Here is a 13,271-nt window from a genome sequence, read left to right as displayed (position 1 = left end):
ATTATCACATGGCAACCTTGCAATCTGAGATAATGGCTGTACAATCGGGGGAGTTTCTGACCTCCCTGGATCTGTCCAAGGCTTACCTTCATATTCCCATCCATTTGGAGCACCATCATTTTCTATGCTTTGCAGTACTGGGTCGTCATTATCAGTTTTGGGCACTGCCATTTTGCCTGGCCACCGACCCCAGAACATTTTCCAAAGTTATGGTGGTCGTTGTGGCAGCACTGAGAAAAGATGGGATCCTGGTATACCCATGCTTGGATGACTGGCTGATGTGGGACAAGCCTTGGCAGAGAGTAGTGTGGTGACCAACTGGGAAATTTCCTTGCTGCAGGAGTTCAGTTGGGTAGCGAACCTGGCCAAGTGCAGTCTCAGGCTTTCTCAGTCGTTGGAGAGGCTGGGCAAGGTTTTTCTACTGGATGTACGGATTCAAAAGTTGATGTCTCAGGTGCGTCAGTTGGTGAACACTATCTGTCCGATGGTGTGAAGCTATCTACAGGTGCTTGGTTTGATGACAGCAACCCTGGAAGTGGTGCCATGGGCAAGGGTGTATATGTGTCCTCTTCAGCGTTCACTGCTATCTCATTGGAACCCGCAGGCTCAGGACTATTTGGTTCAGCTCCACTTGCCTATAGAAATCTGCAGGCCCTCAAGGAGCGCGTACCCGGTATCCCAAGATAGGTACCTGAAATAAAGCAGAAAAGCCCCAGAGGAGTGGGTACCCAGGTTAGTGAAGAAATACCCCGAAGGACAGAGAGAGCTTCCTGCGGCAGCTGGGAAGTGGCAGAGCAGCTTAGACTGGAGGCAATCCAATCCTTGCTAACTCGGTTTGTTAGCAAATGAAGGGCAGGCTAAATACCAGGATGTGATGAAGTCACTCGGAGGGGACACCCCCAAGGTTTCCGCCATGATGTGGATAAAGATGTGGTTTGCGTGCACGCGTGCACCCTAGGAAGCCTTCAGGAAAATCATGGCAAACACCGTCGCCTTTGCCGATCCGGGGACACCAGAGGGAGCGGCATGAAGACACAGCAGCAGCCATCTTCCCAAGGCTTGAGAAGAGAGAAGGAAGAAAGGTGAGGCACAGAGGTCAAAGCCATCTGAGACCGACGGACGCAACATTTGGAATGGGAGGAAGGACATCTTCAGATGATCTCGGCCTCTCACTTTGCAGGAAAAGATGATATATAAGCAGACTTTCTCAGCAGGGAGAGTCTGGACCCCAGAGAATGGGTGTTGTCCACTGGGGTGTTTCAGCTGATAGTGAATAGCTGGGGCCTTCTGTCCCTAAACCTGCTGGTGACTTCTTGCAATGCAAAGGATCCTCGATTCTTCAGTTGCAAGAGAGATCTGTAGTCCCTGGGCATCGATGGTCTCGTTCAGGTCTGGGGCAGAAGACAAGTTGTTTTATGCCTTTCTTCCATGGCCCTTGCTAGGCAGGGTCATTTGCAGAATCAAAATCCAAGGGGGACTAGTACTCCTGGTGGCTCCAGATTGGCCCAGGCATCCATGGTATGCAGATTTGTGGAGACTCCTGGTGAAGGATCCCCTTCATCATCCGCTGCACATGGATCTGTTGAAGCAGGGGTCGGTTCTTCGTGAGGATCCAGCACGATTCTGTCTTATGGTTTGGCTCTTTAGAGGGCTCACCTGTTGAAGTGTGGATATTCTTCTGCAGCGATTGCTCCTTACTCTATGCTCAGAAGTTCTCCACTTTTATAGCATATGCATGGATTTGGCGAGTGTTTGAGGCCTGGTGCAAGGAGTGCGGTGTTCTTCCTCGTTCAATTAAGATCCCACCTATTCTGGATTTTTTGCAGGATGGGTTGTATAAAGGATTTGCTCTTAATTCCTTGAAGGTTCATGTTGTGGCTCTTACATGTTTCAGAGGCACGGTAAGTAGTGTCTCCTTATCATCCCATCCTAATGTGGCCCATTTTCTTGAAGAGAGTGAAGCATCTTCGGCCTGTCTTGTGGTTGCCAGTTCCTTTGTGGAGTCTTAACCTGGTGCTGGATTTTGTAGTTGAGCTCTATATTTTGACTGCTGCATAGCCTTTCCTTGCACTTATTGACCCTGAAGACAGTGTAACTGTTGGATATATGTTCTGCACGTCATATTTCCGAATTGCAGGCCTTGTCTTGCTGGGAGCTGTTCCTTCGGGTGACTCTAGGGGCATTGCAGTTGCATACTGTTCCATACTTCTTGCCTAAGGTAGTCTCAGAGTTTCATTTAAATCAGTCCATTTCTTTGCTGTCCCTGGATAAGGGCTTTAAGGCTGGGTATATGTGGGATGGTCTTGTTTGCTGCTTTGTAAGTGGCTCTGCAAAAATGATTGGATGCCTGCTCTATGTGGATATTGCAAGGTGGTTTCATGGGCAATGGCTAATACCTGCATTAACACATAGGTCTCATTGGTACATAGATCCATATATGTTCGTGCTGGGTTTAATCTACCATATATCAACTTGCCTTTTTTTTTTGTGCTATTGTATTATCTTTTGATCTTTTTTCTAAATCACCTATGTCTTATGCTATTTCTTATATTTTCATATATTTCTGTAACAAAAATTATTTGTCTTTCATTCTGAGATGACCCCTGCTTTTAAAATTGTCTTTCTCTAAATCCAGTCTTCAGTTGTTCATGCTATAGCCACACATTTCTGTCATTCCTAAAAGAGATGCTGATACAAGTCAGGACAGCAGCACTCTGCTTTCTTTAGATGTACAATGGTGGGAGTCATTAATTAGGAAGAGCTTTAAAAAGTAGAAAACTATAAAAATGTTTAGGTTTAGCTAGATGATTAGTGGAAATTCATGATTTAATAAACTATTAATACAAAAAGGGGTCGAATTAGCACAATCTTGAAACATATGAGTGGAGGCACCAGTCATCAAGGTGTCCAGCCTAGTTACTGCCCATTTGTGCATCTTTCATGTATATTCATAATTCAATAATTTCAAAAATATACAAAACAAAATTCCATCTAAAGTGAGAGTAGATCTTGTATTCACTCATTTATTGATGAAATCTATCTCTGTATTTTTTCTACCAGATCATGGAGACTTCTTCCCATTTGATGGGCCTCGTGGGATACTGGGCCATGCCTATGAACCAGGAGAAGGTATAGGCGGTGATGTTCACTTGGATGAAGAAGAATTTTGGACCATGGGATATGTCAAAAAAGGCAAGCTCTTTAGAAATGAATTTACTTTACTATTACTGTATGGAAAAACAAGGAGTCATTTAGTTGGCACTCTGCTTCCAGATATTATATCACCATGCAGGAAACAGACATTGGAAGCACAAAAATGTATGTATGTATGTATGCCTGATCAAGTAACATAATTCCTATCAAGGGAATGTATCATGCAAAACTACTTATTTTCACATTCAGCTAAAACACATTAGGGTCCATTTTCAGCTGTTGTGTGGCTCAGCAAATTATCAGGATACACTTACCCAGCTAACTTAGTCGGGATATTCAGTGGCATGGCAGCACCACTGAATATACCCAGCTATCTTAAAGTTAGCCCGATTTGTTTATGCTGCTAACTTTACTACAGCCCTACAGCTCAACCAGAGTTAACAGGATAACTTATTCGGGTAACTCAACTTCTCCTCGATCCACTCATTCCTAGCCTGAGTTTAGCTAGATTAGTCACTTATCTGGATAAGTGGCGCCTGATGACTGTAGCCAGATATTCTGCAGCACCACTTAACCAGATAAGTTAAACTTATTCAGCTAAGTTTTGGGGTTGTTTGTTTTTTTTTTGCATAACGGGCTAAGTGAAAGTGATGTTTGAAACTCTCATGTTCTTGGTTTATCATTCCTTGGGATACCAGATATCATAAAAATAGCATTGCATCCACACACATACTTAAGAAATAGTGATTTCATTCACTCATTTTTGGAAACTCATCAGCCAAAAGTATTTTTATCAATTTACAAAATATACAATAATCATGAGTATAATCCTAATTGACCAGTCCAAACAACACCATAGCTTTGAGGTCACAAAAGAAAAGACCCTATTCCTTATAGAGACCAGTTTTGTGATAGTAGCTGAGGGAATACATCAGGAAATTTCATCTAAAGATTGAAATTGCCTAAGGGGATGATATCAGTGGTAACAGTCCATCAAATATTGAGGTATTTGGTTATGTAATATTTTAAAATCCAATGAGATAAGTTTAAATTAACTTCTGAATTCTATATGAAGCCCGTGCAATGTGTATAACATAGCAGAAATACAGTCCCATGGGCGGTCTGACAATAGTTGAGCATCAGCATTTTGTATTACTTGCAACTTTGCTAAAGATTTTTTTGATGGATCGATCAACAAAGAATTGCAATAGTCCAATAATTTGTAATATAAGCATTAATAAGAGTAGACATATCTGATTTTTATAAAAACTTTCTTAGCTGATGAAGTTGAGAAAAAACATGATATAACAATTGATGCTATATATGGGGCCATAGTTAATTCATGATACACTAGAATATCCAATATACAAACTTTATCTCTTCTCTGCAGTATTGTAGCCTGTCACAGGCTCTGCATGACCCACTGACAATTTTTAAAGCACACTGCTCAGAACCACCCACTTGCAGTAAAACAACTTTATTCCAAACATTGGTACACAAAATTTTTTATTTATTTATTGTATTTATATTCCACCTTTCGACTACTTCAAAGTAGATAATATTTAGGTACTATAATTCTTGGCCAACGATCTCCAAACTACATTTCCCAGCAGCCCTGTGCTTCCTGTTCTTTCTGGCTTTTACACTCCTCTAGCAATTTTACCTCCCCTTTCATAGTAATTTTGTGAATATTCTCCATTAAATCTCTATCCATTTTTTCTGTCTGTGATGGAGGTCTGTATATTACACCAAGATAAATAGATGTCTCATTTCTTTTCTTCATATTAACCCACACTACCTCCTCCTAAACTTGTAAATTTTGGAATTCTTTTGCTTTAATATTTTTTGTATATAGTGCCATGCTTCCTCTCTTCCTTCCTACCCGGTCCTTCCTAAATATATTGTAACCTGTTCTATCTATATCCCAGTCATGATTTTCTATGTTCTGTGTCTTTGTGACAGCTACTACATTCAAATCAGCTTCTTCCATGACTGTCTCTAGATCGTGGACTTTATTTCCCATGTTTTGAGGATTAGTATACATAGCTTTCCAGATGTCCTTTTTTTCATTTTTATATAAGTATATAGGGGCAGATTTTCAAAGGGTTACGCGCGTAAGATACGCGCGTAACCCCCGAAAAGCTGCCCCTTCCACCCCCTGCACGGCTTGGCAGCGCGCGCAAGCCACGGGACGCGCGTAAGTCCCGGGGCCTTCCTGGGGGGGGGGGTGTCACGGCCGGCGCATCATCAAGGGGTGTTCAGGGGCGGGGCCGCGGGCCTGGTTCCGGCCCACAGGTGTTCTGGGGGAGTGGCCGTGGCCTACGGACTATCCCCCGGACTGGAACATGGTGCGCAGGCAGCCAGCCAGCGTGCGCAAGTTATGCCTGCCTCAGGCACCGGGGCGCCCCTCGCCGGTTCCGGTGAGGGGCGCCCCGGTGCCGTTGTGCCGTGGAGTCCTCGGCTGAAGAGTCTCCTGAGGAGGATGAATCCTCGGCAAAGGTCACCTTCTTGGATGGTTTTTGATTCATCCATTTATAAACATAGCCAGTCTGATAGTCTGTAGCGTCCCGCTGAAATTTGCTAAATTTCACCACTTTCAAATCAGAGCGGAATTTAGATAAATTGTCCTGGAACTCACCCAATTGCTGGTCAAAAGAGTCAATAGTAGTGGAATGTTTGATGGTCTCCAATTTTTGTGAAACCTCCACTTTCAACTGTTCCACAAGATCTTTATTAGTTTCAATGATCAGGACCATCAAATCCAGTGAACACTTGTTCAATATTTTATTCCAGCAGGTGAGAAAGGTGGTGTTGTCGGTATGGAGCCTTGGTTCCTTTTGAATTCGAAGTCCCCTAGGGATCCGACGAATGCGGCAATATTCTATCAGAGTAGAAGAGTGCAATTCGGCCCTGGTCAGGAGAGATCAGAGATGGTATGGCCACATTCAGACCAATGAGACACCAGGGGCTCGTCTTCTCTATGCAGGCGGATATTGGAGCAGTGTTCTATCATGCGGGTCTTTAACATGCGCGTCGTCTTGCCCACATAGAGTAGTGGACAAGGGCATTTGACAATGTACACAACACCTTTCGTCAAACAGTCAGACTCTGAACATAGTTTAAAAGACCGGCCAGTTATAGGATGTACAAACACCGAGATAGTTTCCGTGTGGTCTCGAGTTACTGTAAGCATGGTAGCCTTGCGGGAAGGGATTTGCAAGAAGAATTGGTTTTTAGACCTGAGATTTCATGAGGGGATGTAGAAATGTAAAATAGCAGTGATCCAAAGACTATTGTTATTAAGAATGAGATTATGGAGAATAGATAACATTTTGTATTCGATCCTCCATTGTATGGACAACCAGTGCAATTTAAACAAAGAAATGTGCTATTTGTAGTCTGGTATTAGTTAAAAGGTGAGCTGCAGCATTTTAAACTAACTGGAGGGGCCTGATAGAAGATGGAGGTAAATCATGATTAAGAGAGTTACAGTATTCAAGACCGGTAAGTAGTAAAGATTGTAGGATAGTTCAAAAAGCTATTGAGTCAAATAAAGATTTAATATGTTTGAGTAGATGTAATTTATAGAAGGTGCTTTTTACCACTGTTTTGATGTGGGCTTGCATATCAAGCTTGGAATCTAAGGTAATTCCAAGATTACGTACTTTTTGAAATATTGATGGTTATGTTATCTATAGTAATAGATGAAGGCATGTTATTACCAAGAATCATAATTTCAGTTTTGGAAAGATTTAGACAAAGTTTATTGTGAAATAACTAGGTCTTGATAGAAGTCATACAGAGAGAAATAAACTGAAACATAAATTGCCAAGTTTGCCAAGTAGGAAAGAAGAACTGTATGTCATCAGCAAAAATATGGTAGGAAATTCCTAAGGTAGAGAATAGATGGCAAATGGGGGTGAGATAGATATTGAAAAGAGCAGCAGAAAGAGCTGATCCTTGGGGAACCCCTGTGGTAAGGGGAAACCATGAAGAAGTGACAGAATTAATATGAATTTGTTGAATACGATTAGATAAGTAGGATTTAAACCAAGCTAAAACAGTACCAGAAAGAACAATATCATGGAGGCGGGAAAGTAGGATATCATGATTGATGGTATGAAAAGTGGCTGATAGGTTAAGAAAGATAGAGACGTAAGAGGTACCTGAATCAAATCCACGATGTATGATGACAGTACAGATAGAAGCAGGGTTTCAGTACTATGATGGGGACGAAACCCAAATTGACACAGATCAAGTATTGCATGTTCATCTAAGTAGCTACTACAGATTTAATGATCTTTGAAAGAAATGGAAGTGATGAAATAGGCTGAAAGTTGTTAGTCAGTGTGTGAAGTAGTAAGATTTTTTTGTATGGGAGTAACAGCAGCAGTTTTAGAGATTCTGGTAAACTACCAGACGACAGAGAGGAATCTATGATACAAGCAATATAAGGATCAATGTTATCTTTGATAACTTTGAAGACAATAGTTGGACAGGGTGTGAGGGGGCAGGATGAGGGGTTCATTTTAGATATAATTTGGAGTATCTTGGTGCTAGCCACAGTTTCAAAAGTGTCCTAGAGATGATCAGGGGTAATGGAAGGGATAATAATAATGTTTGTAGGGAATAAGGAAATTATTTTCTGATTTTTGGACTGAAAGTGGTTGTCAAACAAATTACATAGTTCATGTGTTGTATTAGAGTCAGGATATTTGGATCTGTATAGATGTTGATTTGTAATGGATTTTACTGTATTAAATATCATCTTTGGATTATTATTCACATCTTGAATGCACTTAGTGTAAAATACTTTTTTTGCTGAATTGACAGCGGTTCTGTAGGAAGTGAGTTCTATATTGAATGATTCAAGAGTGGATGGGGTTCTATGCTTTTTCCAAATACATTCAAGTTTTCGAAGCTTTCTTTTATTTAAGCATAAGTAGTTCTGGTATGGGAAATTTCTGTAGTGGAGCAATTTTATTCACGGTAGTAGTGAGAGCTTGAGTCCAAGTGTTTACCATGTCATCAGTGTTTAATTCAGACATATCCGATAACAGCAGGATGAATTCTTCTTGGAAAGTATCATGATCAACATGTTTGTTTTTTTTTAAATATGATTATTAGGTGAGTGATGAGTTAGAGAAGAAGTGTTAAGTTTAATAGTAGCATTAATTAAATGATGATCAGACCAGTTAGTTAGGTTGATTAGTTCAAGGGGTTATGAGGGGTTAATGAAAAATAAGTCCAGAGTGTGGCCTGCACTGTGGATTGAAGCATGAATATAGTGATGACAATCACACGCAGACATCGCATTAAGAAAATGGTCAGCAGCATGGGATAGAGGAGTCTGATCGACATGTAAATTAAAATCTCCGGCTATAACGGTTCGTTCAGGGTGGAGAAGAAAGATTGAGAAATATTCAATCAAAGGGGAACAGTTGTGAGATAAATGGTTGGGGAGACAGTAAACTAAACATAGGTCATAGGAATGAGAAGTTAATAACATGGTTTCAAATGGAGGTGATAAATCAGAGGGATGTAAAGAAAAGGTATGAGATAGTTTATGAAAAATAATGAGCCCACCTCCACGACAATGAGTGTAAGGTAAGTGATGAAAAGTATAATCTTGCAGGCAACATAAATTTAACAGTGAAGTGTCTCCCTCTGAAGTCCAGAATTCTGTGATACAGAAAAAGTCTGGTTTGATATCAGATTTGCGCAAATCACGAAATATCTTCGCGGTGTGCGATAAAACCAACCAAAGAATCATCGCACTGCACGAAAGTGTCTGGACAGCCTAGTTCCACAAGCAACATATTGTATGAAACTCAACAATTGTCTCACACCTCCTTTTAGATCCTGGACAGGCATTTGCAACTACAAATGAGAGAGAGAGAGAGAGAGAGAGAGAGAGAGAGAGAGAGAGAGAGAGAGAGAGAGAGAGAGAGAGAGAGAGAGAGACTGGCCATAATAGCATGTCCCATACATAGGTATTTGTATCCCTAGGATAGGCCCACCTAGTAACTCGAGGTGGGGATTAGGTATGAGCGTAGTTTAAAGAGTTTAAACCTTAACTGAAACCCTGGCTCTTCAAAACTGCATATATGTCTTGTCTTTTTAAAATTTAAAGTAATAGGTTTTTAATTTTGATCATAATTTGGAATTTCTTTAGACTTTTAGCACTTTTGAAAATGCCATGTAACATTATACAGCAAATAAATCAATTGTCATGCACCAAAGAGTTATTGGAAACAGTGGGGCAATTTTCAAATATCCCATATGGTGGCAGAGTATGTTAGGGATTTTTACTGCATATCCTTTACATTACGTCACTTTCAAATCTCATCTACACAAGCAGTTACTTCCTTCTCCTAAATGCCATCCAGAAACACCTTTTCTTAACCTAGTCAAAGGTATCGGTGTTGTGGAAGCCCACGGGTACTTTTAACTGGATTGAGGAGGTCAATTTTCAAACATGCCAGTTTACCTAAGTAAATCACTACTTATACAAAAAATTGGCTTAGAAAATTGCTTTCCTTAATAATAGGTGGTGTTTGGGGAATTCTGTGGCGCGGTTGCACAGTAATTCTTAAATTTTATTTGTTATTCATTGTATTTGCTTAACAAAGAAGAAAGCCTGAGTAAATCATGCCAGGATTTGAGACATTTTATAGTCTAGTTCACAACAGAGGTACCCCTCCAACTAACGAAGAATGTTAAAAAGAAAATAAAACTATGAGTGCATTTCCGAATTTCCTTTTCTGGCTATCAGGCAGAATATTAACAGTAGATAAAATGTCATCCATAAGACAAGCAGTAAATGTCAAGCTCCCTTTTCTTGAGCATTCTGAAGACAGTCAATGCTTTCAAGTTGGATGCTAACTTGTTGGACTTTTTTGGCAGGGTATGATTTGTTCAACGTTGCTGCACATGAACTTGGTCATGCTCTTGGACTAGGACATTCCAGAGACCCAAATGCACTGATGTATCCCAAGTATAAATTTTACCAGCCTGAAGGATATCAGCTGTCACCTGATGATTTAAAAGGAATTCAGTCATTGTATGGTGTGTATTCAAGCTTTTTTTTTTTTACTATCATTTTTAAAAAATTCTCAATTACAGAACTTAATTTCATGTTATTTTTTTCAAATGAAGGGAAATACCTCCTATCTTGTAGTTTTATACCTATTTCTGCACGTGCTCATTTTTCACAGAAACCATTAAAATTATATTTATTATTAATACAAAAGGCTAATTTTGCATGCTGCTTCTCTAAATTCTTAATTTAATATCAACATATTCATTTTTATCTTACCCTAAATAACAATTTAGGGTAAGATAATCATAGGTACATTAGAATCTAGCACCAGAAAGAAGCCCAGAAAAGTTTTATTCTCCATGATACGTGAGGGGCAGTATTTTTTTCTCACTTCATAAGTGAGTAGTCAGAACAAAGGGCCAGATTTTCAAAGGGGTACGCATGTAAGATACGCGTGTACCCCCCGAAAACCTGGCCCAAACTCCCCCTGCGCGCTGAGCCTATGTTGAGTAGGCTTGGTGGTGCGTGCAAGCCCTGGGACGCGCGTAAGTCCCGGGGCTTTCCTGGGGGGGGGGCATTCCGGGGGCGTGTCGCGGCCGATGTGTCATCGGGGGCGTTCCAGGGGGCGTGTCAGGGGGGCGTGCCGTGGCCGGCGTGTCATCGGGGGCGTTCCGGGGGCGTGGCCACGGCCTCTGGACCAGCCCCCGGACCTGACCCTGACGCGCCGGCGGCCGGCCCAACACGCGCAAGTTACGCCTGCTTCGAGCAGGCATAAATTATACAACAAAGGTGGGGGGGGGTTTAGATAGGGCCGGGGGGGGTGGGTTAGGTAGGGGAAGGGAGGGAAAGGTGGGGGGAGGCGGAAGGAAAGATCCCTCCGAGGCCACTCCGATTTCGGAGCGGCCTTGGAGGGAACCGAGACAGGCTGCGTGGCTCGGTGCGCGCAGGCTGCCGATTTTGGGCAGCCTTGCGCACGCCGACCCCGGATTTTAATGGATACGCGCGGCTGTGCGCATATCTATTGAAATCCCGCATACTCTTGTTCGTGCCTGGTGCGCAAACAAAAGTACTCGTGTGCACAAATTTATAAAATCTACCCCAAAATGTTTATCAAATGGGAAATGAGCTCTGATTGGTTCATTCAGGGTCTGTGATTTATGACATCAAAGTCAATACAGACCAATCAGATCCAGTGAGTTTAAGGTTATTTGTGATTCTCCTGTTAAATATCACTACTTAAAAAATACAGGGGATCTATAGAGGAGATGATTAAAGCATTAAAAAATAATGAGCTAACTAGCATTTTTAATTGACTCAGGGTCGGATTTTAAAAGGGTTACGCGCATAAGTTATGCGTGTAACCTTTTTAAAACTCCCCTGCACCGCCGAGCCTATTTTGCATAGGCTCGGCGGCGCACACAAGCCCCAGGACGTGCATAAGTCCCGGGGCTTCGCTAGGGGTGTGTGTCAGGGGGGGGCGTCGTGCTGGCCCGGGGGTGTTTCAGGGGCATGGCAGAGGTTTCCGAAACGGTCCCGGGCTCGGGAATCACGCGCCAGCAGCCTTCTGGCAGGCGTAACGTTTAAACACAGGTAGGTGGAGGGTTTAGATAGGGCCAGGGGGTGGGTTAGGTAGGAGAAGGGAGGGCAAGGTGGGGGGGGTGGAAGGAAAGTTTCCTCCGAGGCCGCTCCGAAATCGGAGCGGCCTTGGAGGGAACAGGCAGCGCGCGCAGGGCTCATGAAGCTTTTCAGAATTTGAATACTTCCTCTCTCCTCACATAATCTGATTCATTTTGACATTGAATCAATGAAAAGAAGCAAATCTGTTTCATTTTTCTAAGGTCCTCGAACCAGGCACATGGCCACTGTAACCATTCCTCAGAAGTGCGACCCCTCATTATCTTTTGATGCAACAACAACCATAGGAAGTGGTGTTCTTTTCATCAAGGATGGGTAAGATCTCCGCATTTCATACACTGTAAACATCCCCTGAATGTCATAATTTCAGATTTTATGTGAGAGGGAAAAAGATCCTAGGTAAGATATTCAGATCATAGGTGACAGAGAGGAGCCAATTGATTTGGGCTGTCACCCCCAGAGAACAAATGAACATTGTGGAGGAAAACTCAAAAGGCTGCTCTTGAACAATGGGGGAGCAGGTATGAGGCTTTATGGAGTGTACACAAGGCAAGGAGAAATAGATGGAAAACTGTAAGCACCAATTTTCATAGTCTGGGCAATAAAATTCCAGATCTGCAAACCCTACAGCAATATCTAGGTCTGCCTCCACCTACTGGTGGAGGCAGACCTAGATATTGCTGCTTTCCAGCGTCCCATGAGTCCCATGAATGTGTAACAGCCATACCAGGCTATATTCGTTCAAGAAGGACAGAGAGGGCAGAAAAGAGGGAAGGGTAGGTCTTTATGTTAAAAATAATATCAAAGAAACTGAAATGCAGGATATATGGGGAATGAGGAGTCACTATGGGCTGTCTTAGAAAGGAGAGATGGAATATCTGTCTACATCGGTGTGATTTGCAGACTTCTAATGCAGGCAGAAAAATTAGACCGAAATCTGATTAAAGGCATTCAAAAAGTGGGAATAAAGGGAGAAGAGCTGGTGGGAGATTTTAACTCATCAGAAAGGCTGTGCCTATGGAAGGACATAGAGTGGAGGCAGTCCAGAGAAGGCCTACCAGAATAGTGTGGGGTCTGCACCAAAAGCTCTATGAGATGAAACATAAGGCCCAAAATATGTATACTCTAGAGAAGAGAAACAGAAGAGAGAGACCAGGTACATTCAAATACCTGAAAGGTATTAATAATCAATGAAAAAGAAGTTCCAGAACAAGGGTCATGATATAAGAATCTAAGGGGGTAGAGTCAGGAGCAATGTCAGGAAATATTTTTCACAGAAATAGTGATGGATTCATGGAACACCCTCACAGAGCAGGTGGTGAAGTCAAAAACAGTAATATACTTTAAGAGGGTAGGCAATAAGAACTGAGGTTCATTAGTAGGAAAAAGTGAAGAAATAGCAGAAGTACAACCTAGCAGTATGTGTTTAAGCATTTGAAGA

At 42.0% G+C, this 13,271-nt stretch overlaps 1 protein-coding gene across 1 annotated transcript in view; it reads left to right on the top strand.

Annotated features, from left to right (window-relative positions):
- The window catches only part of LOC115091994 (matrix metalloproteinase-20-like), an 85,070-nt gene that overhangs the window by 25,586 nt on the left and 46,213 nt on the right, over window positions 1-13,271 (top strand). Inside the window, exons 4-6 of the mRNA XM_029602420.1 lie at window positions 3,061-3,192; window positions 10,060-10,221; window positions 12,034-12,145. Of these exons, the coding sequence (XP_029458280.1) occupies window positions 3,061-3,192; window positions 10,060-10,221; window positions 12,034-12,145 (406 nt within the window). The remainder of the gene's footprint in view (window positions 1-3,060; window positions 3,193-10,059; window positions 10,222-12,033; window positions 12,146-13,271) is intronic.

Source organism: Rhinatrema bivittatum, chromosome 5, assembly GCF_901001135.1.
Source record: "Rhinatrema bivittatum chromosome 5, aRhiBiv1.1, whole genome shotgun sequence".
Taxonomy (NCBI): Eukaryota; Metazoa; Chordata; class Amphibia; order Gymnophiona; family Rhinatrematidae; genus Rhinatrema; species Rhinatrema bivittatum.
Note: the sequence above shows the minus strand (reverse complement) of the source record. Positions and strands in the feature narration are given on the sequence as shown.